Source organism: Carex rostrata, chromosome 5 (assembly GCF_964058835.1).
Source record: "Carex rostrata chromosome 5, lpCarRost1.2, whole genome shotgun sequence".
Classification (NCBI taxonomy): Eukaryota; Viridiplantae; Streptophyta; class Magnoliopsida; order Poales; family Cyperaceae; genus Carex; species Carex rostrata.
Window position 1 is genome coordinate 5,361,242 of NC_135922.1, and position 12,737 is coordinate 5,373,978.

The 12,737-nt window shown below is 37.8% G+C and overlaps 2 protein-coding genes across 2 annotated transcripts; both read right to left on the reverse strand.

Moving 5' to 3' along the window:
• Positions 1–7,760: 7,760 nt before the first annotated feature.
• LOC144553752 (peroxisomal fatty acid beta-oxidation multifunctional protein MFP2-like) lies at positions 7,761–9,718 on the reverse strand. Its single transcript, XM_078301952.1, has 4 exons — positions 9,697–9,718; positions 9,433–9,554; positions 8,847–8,979; positions 7,761–7,852 (listed from the first exon to the last, which is right to left on the reverse strand). Exons 1-4 carry the CDS (start codon positions 9,716–9,718, stop codon positions 7,761–7,763), a joined length of 369 nt encoding a protein of 122 aa, XP_078158078.1.
• Positions 9,719–10,224: 506 nt separating this feature from the next.
• Positions 10,225–12,706, reverse strand: LOC144554323 (glyoxysomal fatty acid beta-oxidation multifunctional protein MFP-a-like). The gene is made up of 6 exons (XM_078302651.1): positions 12,500–12,706; positions 11,960–12,081; positions 11,697–11,818; positions 11,090–11,238; positions 10,802–10,940; positions 10,225–10,303 (listed from the first exon to the last, which is right to left on the reverse strand). The coding sequence occupies exons 1-6, from the start codon at positions 12,691–12,693 to the stop codon at positions 10,268–10,270; spliced, it is 762 nt and encodes a 253-aa protein (XP_078158777.1). The 5' UTR covers positions 12,694–12,706; the 3' UTR covers positions 10,225–10,267.
• Between the last annotated feature and the right edge of the window lie 31 nt (positions 12,707–12,737).

Below are 12,737 nucleotides of genomic sequence, written 5' to 3' on the forward strand. Positions count from 1 at the left end.
GATTTCACCTGATCAAAGCGAGCTCCCTGCACAATTTAAATTGAAATTAGTGTAAGTTGCAAAAATAAATAAAATACAAAAAAAACAGATTTCATACAGGCCCTATAGTATGGTGGCATTTTTACAAAATACAAAGCCAAGCAAAAATTACTTTAAACCTTAATCTGAACTAAAGAACAAGAGTATGTCATGTTCCCGGCGAGCACGGGTCAATTTCAACCTGGTTCTATGTCACGAAGAAGGAGAAAGAAGAACTGGGCAGCGGGGGCAGGCAAAATGGGTCACGGTTAGGATAATAATTGAAATTAGTTCGCTGTCAGGTGGGGACCGCTACTTCAGAACTGGAGGGAGAAATGGACAATAGCAATGGAGCTGTCCGGTGAAAATAGGTTAGAGGTTTGTTACGCCAATTCAGCTGACTGTGGTGTATTCACGCAATTCAGTTGCAAGATTTATTCGATACAGTTAGAATTTTATTTCTTAAGCAATGTCGCCTATAAATAGGCAGTAAGGGTAATTAGTTAGATTAGACTATTATCAAGTATTTTGAGTGTTCTAGCTATGTTTTGGCCTTGTGCCGTGTATCTCATTTTCCTTTGAATTTCAATAAAATTGTTTGATTGTTCTCTGTTCGTGTTCAATTCACGTTGTTCTAAGCCTCGTCAGATCTAGGATCTGACAATTGGTATCAGAGCCTCGTTCGAAGCAACACTGGGAAAGCAATTTTTCAATTTTTTGAGTTCATCTCCATCACCATTATCGGTTCTTTGAAATTCTTGTGATTTTCTTTGAAATTCGTTCAAGTAATCGTGGTTACGATTCAATTGCGATTTCAAAGAACTCCATCAAGTATCAATTGGCTCAATTGCAGATCGAGTCAGCCCAACCAACTCAAGCCGTGCCGCATACCAGGAAGTTGTGCAGCAAAATGAGAAGGATGGCAACTGAAGTCGATACATTCGATCGAATTGACTCTAAACTCGATCAATCAGATAGCAAAATGGACAAAATCATGGACATGCTCAGGGCCCTCTTAATTGCAAAGGGAGTCGAATTCGACGAGAGCAGCATCTCCAATTCAAGAAACAATGAAGAAGTGGTGCCGGTCAAGCTGAACCTAAAGCACAATGATCAACAAATGATTCACAACCGAGAGGAGGAAGAAGTGAGGGAAGATACTCAAGAGCTGCTGGAGGAGGTGGTGCACAAGCGTAAGAAGCGCAAATCCAATAGAAGAAGGAAGAAAACTCCATCTCAACCGAAGGGCAATTCGAGACTGAAGCGCATCAAGAATGGGAGAAAGAAGATGACCTCTCGTTTGAAGAGCAAATCCAATAAGAAAAGGAGCAAAGCTCGTACTGGTATGAAGACTGGTACAAGGAAGAAGCCTGTGAATAGCAAGAGGAAAGAAAGGCTCGGGATTAAGGCCATAAAGGAAATCAACTTGCAGATTCATGACTCTTACCTCGAGTGGGTACAAGACAGCAGAAATTGCTTCAAATTGTATCAAAGGTGTGAAGTATACAAGGCAAGAACAAAGCCAAAGGAGGTAGTGGGCAAATTAAGTCAACTAGAAAAAGGAATTCAGAGAATGGTAGCATCAGTCAAGAATGAGAGGTCGAATCAGGTGCTGCGGACGTATACGCATCAAACTAAACATTCCAGTGAAGAATTGAACCCCCCAATTGTGCGAAGCCAACTGGAATTTAATCTCGAGGACGAGATTGGTTTGAAGGAGGAGGGATTGTCATGTTCCCGGCGAGCACGGGTCAATTTCAACCTGGTTCTATGTCACGAAGAAGGAGAAAGAAGAACTGGGCAGCGGGGGCAGGCAAAATGGGTCACGGTTAGGATAATAATTGAAATTAGTTCGCTGTCAGGTGGGGACCGCTACTTCAGAACTGGAGGGAGAAATGGACAATAGCAATGGAGCTGTCCGGTGAAAATAGGTTAGAGGTTTGTTACGCCAATTCAGCTGACTGTGGTGTATTCACGCAATTCAGTTGCAAGATTTATTCGATACAGTTAGAATTTTATTTCTTAAGCAATGTCGCCTATAAATAGGCAGTAAAGGTAATTAGTTAGATTAGACTATTATCAAGTATTTTGAGTGTTCTAGCTATGTTTTGGCCTTGTGCCGTGTATCTCATTTTCCTTTGAATTTCAATAAAATTGTTTGATTGTTCTCTGTTCGTGTTCAATTCACGTTGTTCTAAGCCTCGTCAGATCTAGGATCTGACAGAGTACCATGAAATTTTCAGTATTTTGTATATAAAATTAATATTAAATTAATATAGGATTCTCGATGGATTACATGGGCTTTTCAATTCGGTAGAAAAGAACCGAATTTTTTTTCCTTTAGAAAAAAAGGAAGTTTCTAAAGGGACCGAAATTTTCTTTTGGTACTTTCTACCATATCAAAATACCCATGCAATCCGTCTAGAACACTATATTATTTTAATACTATTTCTATAAATAAAAATTCTGTGAAAATAAGGGTTATGTGGGTCAGATTGTAACGACCATAAACTTAAAAGAATCGAAAGAAATCGAATGGAACAAGAAAGAAGAACTAATTTTATTGAATTGGTAAAACGGAATACAAAGAACAGTAAAAACTGGTTAAGTGTAAAATTGGAAGAAACTATTATCTTGATGCATAATCCTAGTATACAGATCTATTCTCTATTTATAGGCGAAACTATACAAGTTGGAATCAATCTAATCCATCGATCCGATCTCTTAATTGCATAATCTTTTGCCATCTGGCGCTTGCGTGGAAGAGGAGCAGCTGAGCTGTTCTAACGAGTTATTAACTGAATTCGTTCGTCCCTTGTCCATTTTACTCGTCTCCAGTACTGACAGCGTAGGTCCCTCATTCCATTGACTAACATCTCTATTATTCTCTTCAACGGTCGACGTCCCGTTAATTCCTTGTGGTCCCACTTGCAGCGATACAGAATTTTTAAATCTTCTGCCCGTTCTGCCCCTTTCCTCTTCGCTGAGCTGGTTGACCAAGTCAAAATTGGGCTTAATTATCCCCAATTCCGCCGTGTGTGACACTCGCCTCTCCTCCAAATCATTCTCGACCTCGAGGATGAAGTCTGGAAACTGACGTGCAATAAATTCATAGTCCTCCCAAGTAGCATCGTCGGAAGATTGATTAGACCATTGTACGAGAATTTGGGGTGTTGCTGCATTGTGTCGTTTGATCATGCGCCTGGCGAGTAATGCAACAGGGATTGTTTGCAAGGTGCCAGCAGGACCAATAACTGGCAAGTTGGGAGAGACGGCCTGAGTATCACCAATGCGTTTTTTGAGTTGTGAGACATGAAAAACGGGGTGTATCGCTGAATCTGCTGGTAAATTGAGATGGTATGCAACCGCACCAATTTTCTTAAGCACTTCATAGGGACCATAGTATTTAGGACTCAATTTCTGATTTCTGAAACCTGCAACAGTAATCTGACGATAAGGCTGAAGCTTCAAATACACCCAATCGCCAACTGATAATTGTCGTTCGCTGCGATTTTTATCAGCCTGTTGCTTCATTCGATTCTGAGCTTTCGTCAAATTGGCTTTTAATTGTTGCAAGGTTGTTTGTCTATCTCGCAGAATCGTGTCAACAGCATCCACTTGGCTTCTGGGAGCGCTACCCAGTCCCAATTGAGGAGGAGTATATCCAAAGAGCGCTTCAAAAGGCGACATCTTTATCGCACTATGATAGGATGTGTTATACCACCACTCGGCCATGGTTAGGTATTTCGCCCAAGTTTTTTGTTTCTCAAACACCATGCAGCGAAGGTAGGTTTCGAGGCACTGGTTAACGCGCTCCGTTTGACCGTCAGTTTGAGGATGGTAAGCCGTGCTGAGGTTGAGCTGCACATCTAGTCGTTTCATCAATTCTTTCCAGAATCGGCTGGTAAAGATAGGATCACGATCAGAGATGATATTCTCCGGTAAACCATGGTGTTTGTAAACAAAGTCAAAGTAACTTTGAGCTACATCCGAGGCCTTATAAGGATGATTCAAAGCCATGAAGTGAGCATATTTAGTGAAACGATCCACAACTACTAGGATTACTTCTTTTCCGTCAGATTTAGGCAGACCTGTAATGAAGTCCATACCAACACTCACCCAAGCATGTGTAGGTATTGGGAGGGGTTGCAACAAGCCTGGCGGATGAAGATGTTCAGGTTTATTCATCTGACAGACATCACAATTTCTAATGAAGTCATGCACATTATTCTTTAGATTAGGCCAGTAAAAGGTTCTCTTCAGTCTGTGGTATGTGGCTGTGATTCCAGAGTGTCCACCTTCACTAGATGAGTGCATTTCCCTCAAAATGGTTTGTCTCCAGTTGCCTGCATCTCCAATGCAAATTCTACCTTTGTATCTCCATATTTGCTGGTGCTGAGAGTAAGGACTGCTTGACTGATCACCATTGCTTGACTGCTCACATGGTTGTTGTCCATATTTGTTCTGAATCCCTTCAATCCACTTGTCACCTAAGTAGCTGTTGTGTACATCATGCATCCATTGTGGCACTAGTTCACTTATGAAATTGATTCCTGGACCTGCACACATAGAACAATTCCCATTTTGCCCTTCTTGTCTAGATAAGGCATCAGCCACCACATTTTCACAACCCTTTTTGTACTCAATAGTGTAGTCTAACCCTAGCAGTTTACTTAACCCTTTATGCTGATTAGGTGTGTTAATCTTTTGTTCTAAAAGGTATTTTAAACTAATGTGATCAGTCTTGATTATGAATCTATCTCCCATTAAGTAGTGCCTCCACTTTGTTATGGCTGTAAGTAAAGCTAAAAATTCCTTTTCATAAGTGGATAGTAGCTGATTCTTTGGCCCTAATTTCTTGCTTAGATATGCTAATGGTCTTTTGTTTTGAGTTAACACAGCACCAATTCCATTCAAGCTAGCATCAGTTTCTACAACAAATTGTTGGGTAAAATCAGGTAGTGCCAATACTGGTGCTTGAGTCATAGCTATTTTAAGTTTGTTAAAGGCCAATTGTGCCTCTTCACTCCATTTGAAACTTTCTTTCTTTAATAGCTCAGTTAAGGGTCTTGCAATGATGCCATAATTCTTTACAAATTTTCGATAATAACCAGTGAGTCCAAGGAACCCCCTCAAGCCCTTGACAGTTTTTGGTGTTGGCCATTCTTGCACGGCCTCTATCTTTTTAGGATCAGTAGCAACTCCTTTAGCTGAAATAATGTGACCTAAATATTCAAGTTGTTGCAAAGCTATGTCACACTTGCTTCTCTTCAAAAAGAGTTGGTGCTGTCTCAACAACTCAAATACTAATGTCACATGCTCTACATGGATCTCTAAATTAGCACTATAGACCAAGATATCATCAAAAAAGACTAGGACAAATTTTCTCAAATAATGCTTGAAGATTGAATTCATTAAGGCCTGAAAAGATGCTGGTGCATTAGTAAGACCAAATGACATTACTTTAAATTCATATAAACCATCATGGGTGTGAAAAGCAGTTTTAAAAATGTCATCTTCATGCATTCTAATTTGATGATATCCAGATCTTAAGTCCAATTTGGTAAAAATTGTTGCATGCTTGAGTTCATCTAGTAAATCATCAATAATGGGAATGGGATACTTGTTTTTTATGGTGTTGTCATTCAATTTCCTATAATCCACACACATTCTCCAAGAATTGTCTTTCTTTTTAACTAAGAGGATAGGAGATGAGTAGGGACTGCAGGAAGGTCGAATGAAGGAGTTCTTAAGTAACTCTTCAATTATTTTATCAATTTCCAGTTTTTGATAGTGAGAAAATCTGTAAGGCCTTAAGTTGACTGGTTTAGAATCTGGTTTTAAAGGAATTCTATGATCAATGTCCCTCTTTGGAGGCAAGACAGTAGGTTCAGCAAAGAGGTCAGCATATGCATGCAAAATTGGTAAAAAAGAAGGGTGTACTTCCCTTTCCTCCTTTCCATCAGGGTGAGATATCTGGGCCAGTAACAATTGACCTTCTTCATAAGGTGCTTTCAACATAGATAAGGAGTGCTCACTAACTGTAAGCATCTTCAGTCCAGCCTGCAAATCTTCATCCTCTAATTTGATGAATCTGCCCTCTTTTTTTAATTTCATGCTGCCTTTGCTCCAATCTACCAGTGTGGGCCCTAATTTGGTCAACCAGTCCATGCCCAATAGTAAATCATGGCCTTGGACGTCTAATACTCTTAAATTAGCTTGAAATTCATTATCCTGCAAAAAAAAACTGGAGATTTCTGCATAGCATGTCAGTACACATTTTATTCCCATTAGCAACACTTACCTTTAAAGGTCTTGTCTTTTCTACACTTAAACCCAAGTTGTATACAATGTCAGGATGGATAAAGGAGTGTGTGCTCCCATTATCCATGAATGCACAAATGGGTATGGGACCAATTTTTCCTTTGAAATTCATGGAAGTGTTGTACTGCCCTTGACAAATACTAATGACAGCAGTGTCACCTTCTTCAAATTCAACATAGTCATCAAATCCCTCTTGGTTTGGTTCAGTTTGTTGGTCAGGTTGGTCAGAAACCATGTTATTCATCTCCTCAGCTTCCATAGTATGCAAGGTTTTAGAATGACACTTATGCCCTTGGTGCCATTTTTCTTCACACTTAAAACACAGCCCGAGTAATCTCTTTTGGTCAAGGCTCATACTGTTACTTGGTTTGTTCAAAATTCTTGGTATTTCAGGTTTAACACCCAATTTTGGTAACAGTTGACCTTTATCTTTCCACTTGTTGTCGGCTGACTGAAACTGGTTCCTGGTCTGGTAATGAGAAGGTTTGACTGATGCATTAGCCCTTTTAACCGTACTATCAATAGAGAGTTCAATTTGCCTAGCATATCTTATTGCATCATTAACAGTACTAAGGTTAAACAATTCTATAGTATGCCTAAGTTCTTCCTTAAGCCCACTGACAAACCCTTCTACATAAAAATCTTCACTGGTAATCTTCCTTTTATAAGTTAGTCTGGCTCGAGCTTGTAGGAAGTTGGTGATGTAATCTTCTAAACTACCAGATTGATGAACCCTCTTGAACTCATCCACCGCACTGCCTGTGTTGTGAGCAAAGTAACTCATCACCTCTTCTACTAGAATTGGCCATGGAGGTTGTGGATTTGCCACTTTGAAGCACCTGTACCAATCGTCCGCCGGGCCTTTGAAATGCATAACAGCCATCCTGGACTTGTATTCTTCTGGGACCTGATACATGTCAAAATAAAAATTGCAACAATCGACCCATGAAGAAGGTTTGATTCCTGTAAACACAGGAAAATCCACCCTAGGTAAGTTGAACTTGGATGGACTTCTTGGCGATTCTTGCTCCAAGTTCGCATCTTGAATGTGGTGTGGAGGTCCCCTTGGGTTGTCTGTCATGTCGGAGTTGTGAATGCCCGTATTACCACTGCCAATTGCATCTGGTGCCGGTCCTCCATTTCTCTGCTGAAAAGCTGCCATGATTTCTCTGAATTGGTGGTCTAGTTTCTTGTCTTGATTGTCAAGCTTCCTGTCCAACATCGCTACGGCATGAGTGTTATTACTGGTAGCATGGGTGTTGGCATCCAATTGTTGTTTCATTGACAAGGTCTGATTTTCGAGCTGGTGTAAACGCTGGCTCAGGTCATGTTGAACTGTGTCAGATTGCAATCTTGTTTGTTCCAATTGCAAAAATTTAGCTGATAGTGTTGCTAAATCCATCGACATGTCGTCGCTATTACCAGAACTCCGAGTGGTTATCGGCATGGTTGGTCGTTGGTACGAAAGGCAGAAACGTCGCGAAGCAATCCCAGAAGCGATCTTTAGGCTCTGATACCAATTGTAACGACCATAAACTTAAAAGAATCGAAAGAAATCGAATGGAACAAGAAAGAAGAACTAATTTTATTGAATTGGTAAAACGGAATACAAAGAACAGTAAAAACTGGTTAAGTGTAAAATTGGAAGAAACTATTATCTTGATGCATAATCCTAGTATACAGATCTATTCTCTATTTATAGGCGAAACTATACAAGTTGGAATCAATCTAATCCATCGATCCGATCTCTTAATTGCATAATCTTTTGCCATCTGGCGCTTGCGTGGAAGAGGAGCAGCTGAGCTGTTCTAACGAGTTATTAACTGAATTCGTTCGTCCCTTGTCCATTTTACTCGTCTCCAGTACTGACAGCGTAGGTCCCTCATTCCATTGACTAACATCTCTATTATTCTCTTCAACGGTCGACGTCCCGTTAATTCCTTGTGGTCCCACTTGCAGCGATACAGAATTTTTAAATCTTCTGCCCGTTCTGCCCCTTTCCTCTTCGCTGAGCTGGTTGACCAAGTCAAAATTGGGCTTAATTATCCCCAATTCCGCCGTGTGTGACACAGATTTGTGCAGTTTTTTCAGGTCATCTGGTGTGGTCAGATTTTGTCAGTGCTGCAATGGAAATTTGCAACATAAAGATGCAGCATATTATTTCATGCATCAAAACTGTGAATCCATAATAATAAAATTTTAAAAGATTGCTTCTTACAATAGATAATCCTCTAATTGCTCTTTCTGCTAGATAATCGCATGGCTTGAAAAATACACCGTATAATTTGCACCAATTCATCAGTCTACTGTACACATAATTTGCTCCCATTGTATCAGCCCAAAACAATATGCCTCCCCTGATATATATATAAAATATATATATATGATATCGGTTATGGGTCAATATATGAAGAGTAAAACATCAGTAATGCCCTTGTAAAAGAGCAAATTTACAAAACTTGACGGGTTTTAATAAAAAGTAACATGTAAGAAGGAAAACGTACCCATGCCCATGATTGATGCAATATCCAGGTTAGGGAATTTGACTGAAATACCCTCATCAAGTATCCGGCATGCCTCATTCACAACGGGGAAAAACAACATCTCTACTATATCCTTATCTGTTAATCCTGCAATCTGTCATGGGCAAGTGTGTCAATTGTATTAGAAGACGGAACATTTTTCTTACACAGACCACATGTTTTTATTTTCTAATAAAGGGTAAAATTGGTACTTCTATAAATTTAAAAAGAGTCTTAATGGAAAAGTCAATAAATTGGGTAAATATGATATTGGGAATTTTAGAGAAGGAATACGTAATTTTGAAGTTTTTGAGGGGTATACATGAAATTCTCCCTTAGCATATACATCTGCATACTTTTGCTGCTAAAAGCATATCTGTTCAAGGAATGGTTTCAGGAGTGCTACAAGAGGCCAATTATCACACTTTTATTCACTTCAATTATTTTAGAATTCACCAACTCATTGATTTGTTTCACTAATCCATAAAATCTTAAACAAAATACAAAGAATGAGAGAATATGGGTAGAAAGAAAAGAAAACAAGTATAATGTTAACATTGAAAGATACCATGTAATCGGCGACAAAACCAGATAACCTCCTTGATTTTTCAACATATTTTGCAATCTCAGGATCTATGCTTGCCTGTCTCTTATCATTATAAATGTAAAAACCTTTGCCAGAAGCTTCTCCTGGCAAAATTTATCAATAGACCTTAGTACCAGTTGAACCAGTTGTACTAGTACTGGACTGCACTGGATCTTCTTTAGGGTTTTGATTAGCTCGGTTTATTTTGTAATTATTAAAACATATGGTAGAAGAATATATAAGTACCAGTTCTTTCATCCTGAAGCATAGATGGAATGAGTGAGGATTTATAGCATCTTTCAAGATAACTCCGAAGGTATTGCGTACCAGTTGTTGCAGCGACACTAAATTCTACCAGATCAACCAGTCTAAAGACAAAACACAAAGATCAATAATCAAACTTTATTTGAAAAGTTCTTCATTGTTTACAACTAAACTCTCTCCAATAAAAAGAATAGAATCACGACCGAATGTGTGTTCGAATTCTGGATTCTTTCTCTGTTTAATGAAATTTGTAGAGAAATACCACTTTGTATGCATCATGAGTAGAGAAATTAACTATTTGTTGTGCGAAATCAATCAATTAGAAAATGGAACATTTTTCAAATGAATTTAAAATGAGTTTTAATAGAAAAGTCAATAAATTGGGAAAATTTGTGAGTTTTGAAAATTTACAAAGGTAAATATGATATTATGAATTTTAGAGGGGAAGATACATAATTTTGAGGCTTTTGAGGGGTATATATGAAATTCCCCCAATTTAAAAAGCATCACAATTAGAATTAACCAAACACAAAGAGGAACAATTTTAAACCCCTTACAACTGAGATTTCACCTGATCAATCCGAGCTCCCTGCACAATTAAAATTGAAATTAGTGTAAGTTGCAAAATAAGTAAAATACAAAAAACAGATTTCATACAGGCCCTATAGTATGGTACTATGGTGCCTTTTTTATGAAATACAAAGCCAATCAAAAATTACCATAAACCTTAACTGAACTAAAGAAGACAGGGTACCATGAAAATACCAGTATTTTGTATTTATAGAAATAGTATTAAATTAATATAGGATTCTCGATGGATTAGATGGGCATTTCAATTTGGTAGAAAAAACCGATTTTTTTTGGGTTCTTTCTACCGAATGAAAATACCCATATAATCCGTCTAGAAACGTATATTTTAATATTATTTCTATTAATAAAGAAATTATGTGAAAATGTGGGTTATTTGGGTCAGATTTGGGCAGTATTTTCAGATGTGGTCAGATTTGCAACAAAAAGATGCAAGCTATTATTTCATGCATCAAAACTATAAACCCAAATTATAAAATTTTAAAAGATTGCTTCTTACAAGAGATAATCCTCTAATTGCTCTTTCGGCTAGATAATCGCATGGCTTGAAAAATCCACCGTATAAATTGAACCAAGTCATCAGTCTACTATACACATAATTTGTTTCCATTGTTATAGCCCAAAACAGTATGCCTCCCCTAATATATATATATATAAAAGAAAAACATGATATCAGTAATTGGAATTACAATCTAAACATGTATGAATGAATAACATTGGAATTAATTTTTCATGAGGGAGTAATTGCAAATTTACAAAACTTGAGGGGGTTTTAATAAAAAGTAACCTGTAAGAAGGAAAACCCATGCCCATGATTGATGCAAGATCCAGGTCAAGAAATTTGACTGAAATACCCTCATCAAGTATTCGACATGCCTCATTCACAACTGGGAAAAACAACATCTCTACTATATCCTTATGTGTTAATCTTGCAATCTGCCATTGGCAAGTGTGTCAATTGCATTAGAAGACGGAACATTTTTCTTACACAGACTACATGTTATTATTTTCTAATAAAGGGCAAAATTGGTACTTCTATAAATTTAAAATGAGTCTTAATAGACAAGTCAATAAATTGGGTAAACATGGTATTGTGAATTCTAGAGGGGGAACTACGTAATTTTGAAGTTTTTGAGGGGTATATGTGAAATTTCCCCCTTAGCAAATTTATACGTGTGTCTACTTTTGCTGCTAAAAGCATATCTGTTCATGGAATGTTTTCAGGACTACTACAAGAGGCCAACCCATCACTATTTTGATCACTTCATTTATTTTAGAATCCATCAACTCATTGATTTGTTTCACTAATCCATAAAATCTTAAACAATATACAACGAATGGGAGAATATGGGTAGAAAGAAAAGAAAACAGTATATGTTAACATTGAAAGATACCGTGGAATTGGGGGCAAAACCTGATAGCCTCCTTGATTTTTCAACATATTTTGCAATCTCAGGATCTATGCTTGCCTTTCTCTTATCATCATAAATGTAAAAACCCTTGCCAGAAGCTTCTCCTGGAAAATTTATCAATAGACCTTAGTACCAGTTGTACCAGTTATACCAGTACTTGACTGAACTGGATCTTCTTTAGGGTTTTGATTAGCTCAGTTTATTTTGTAATTATTAAAAAATATGGTAGAAGAGAATATAAGTACCAGTTCTTTTATCCTGGAGCATAGATGGAATAAGTGAGGAGTTATAGCATCTTTCAGGATAACTCCGGAGGTATTGCGTACCAGTTGCTGCAGCAACATCAAATCCTACTAGATCAACTAGTCTAAAGACATAAAACAAGAATTAAAAATCAAATTTTTTTTAAAAGTTCTTCATTGTTTATAACTAAACTCTCTTCCATAAAAATAATAGAATCACGACTGCATGTGTGTTCAAATCCTGTATTCTTTCGCTTTTTAACAAAATTTATAGAGAAATGTCACTTTATATGTGTCACAAGTAGAGAAATAAACTATTTCTTCTCGGAAACCAATCAATTACAAGGAGTAACATTTTTCTTATAAATTTGAAATGAGTTTTAATAGAAAAGTCAATAAATTGGGTAAATTTGTGAGTTTCGGAAATTTAGAAAGGTAAATATGATATTATGAATTTTAGAGCGGAAGATACGTAATTTTGTGGTTATTGAGGGGCATATATGAAATTCCCCCAATTTAAAAAGCATCATAATTACAAAATACCTAAAGGGTCCCATGGGCATGCCAAACTCAACCATGACCCGGTCAATTCGGTACAAATCGACACCGTGATCAACCAGAAGGAAAGTTGCCTGAGTGTAAGGGAAGAACATGCGATTGACAGCGAAACCAGTACAGTTTCTGACGACTATTGGGGTTTTGCGAATCTTTTTGGCCAAGTCAAGCAGGCCAACCATGACTTGAGAGTAGATGTTGCGTGCGAACTATTTCCAAAAGTGGC

Coding starts and splice junctions, on each gene's coding strand:
- LOC144553752 (XM_078301952.1), bottom strand. CDS start 9,718: ATGCTTCAGGATGAAAGAACTG. Junction 8,980..9,432: donor GTTTTGTCGCCGATTACATG/GTATCTTTCAAT, acceptor TGCCCATGACAG/ATTGCAGGATTAACAGATAA. Junction 7,853..8,846: donor TGCATCAATCATGGGCATGG/GTACGTTTTCCT, acceptor AATTGGTATCAG/AGCCTAAAGATCGCTTCTGG.
- LOC144554323 (XM_078302651.1), bottom strand. CDS start 12,693: ATGGTTGGCCTGCTTGACTTGGCCAAAAAGATTCGCAAAACCCCAATA. Junction 11,819..11,959: donor GCTCCAGGATAAAAGAACTG/GTACTTATATTC, acceptor TAAATTTTCCAG/GAGAAGCTTCTGGCAAGGGT. Junction 10,941..11,089: donor ATGGGTTTTCCTTCTTACAG/GTTACTTTTTAT, acceptor TATATATATTAG/GGGAGGCATACTGTTTTGGG.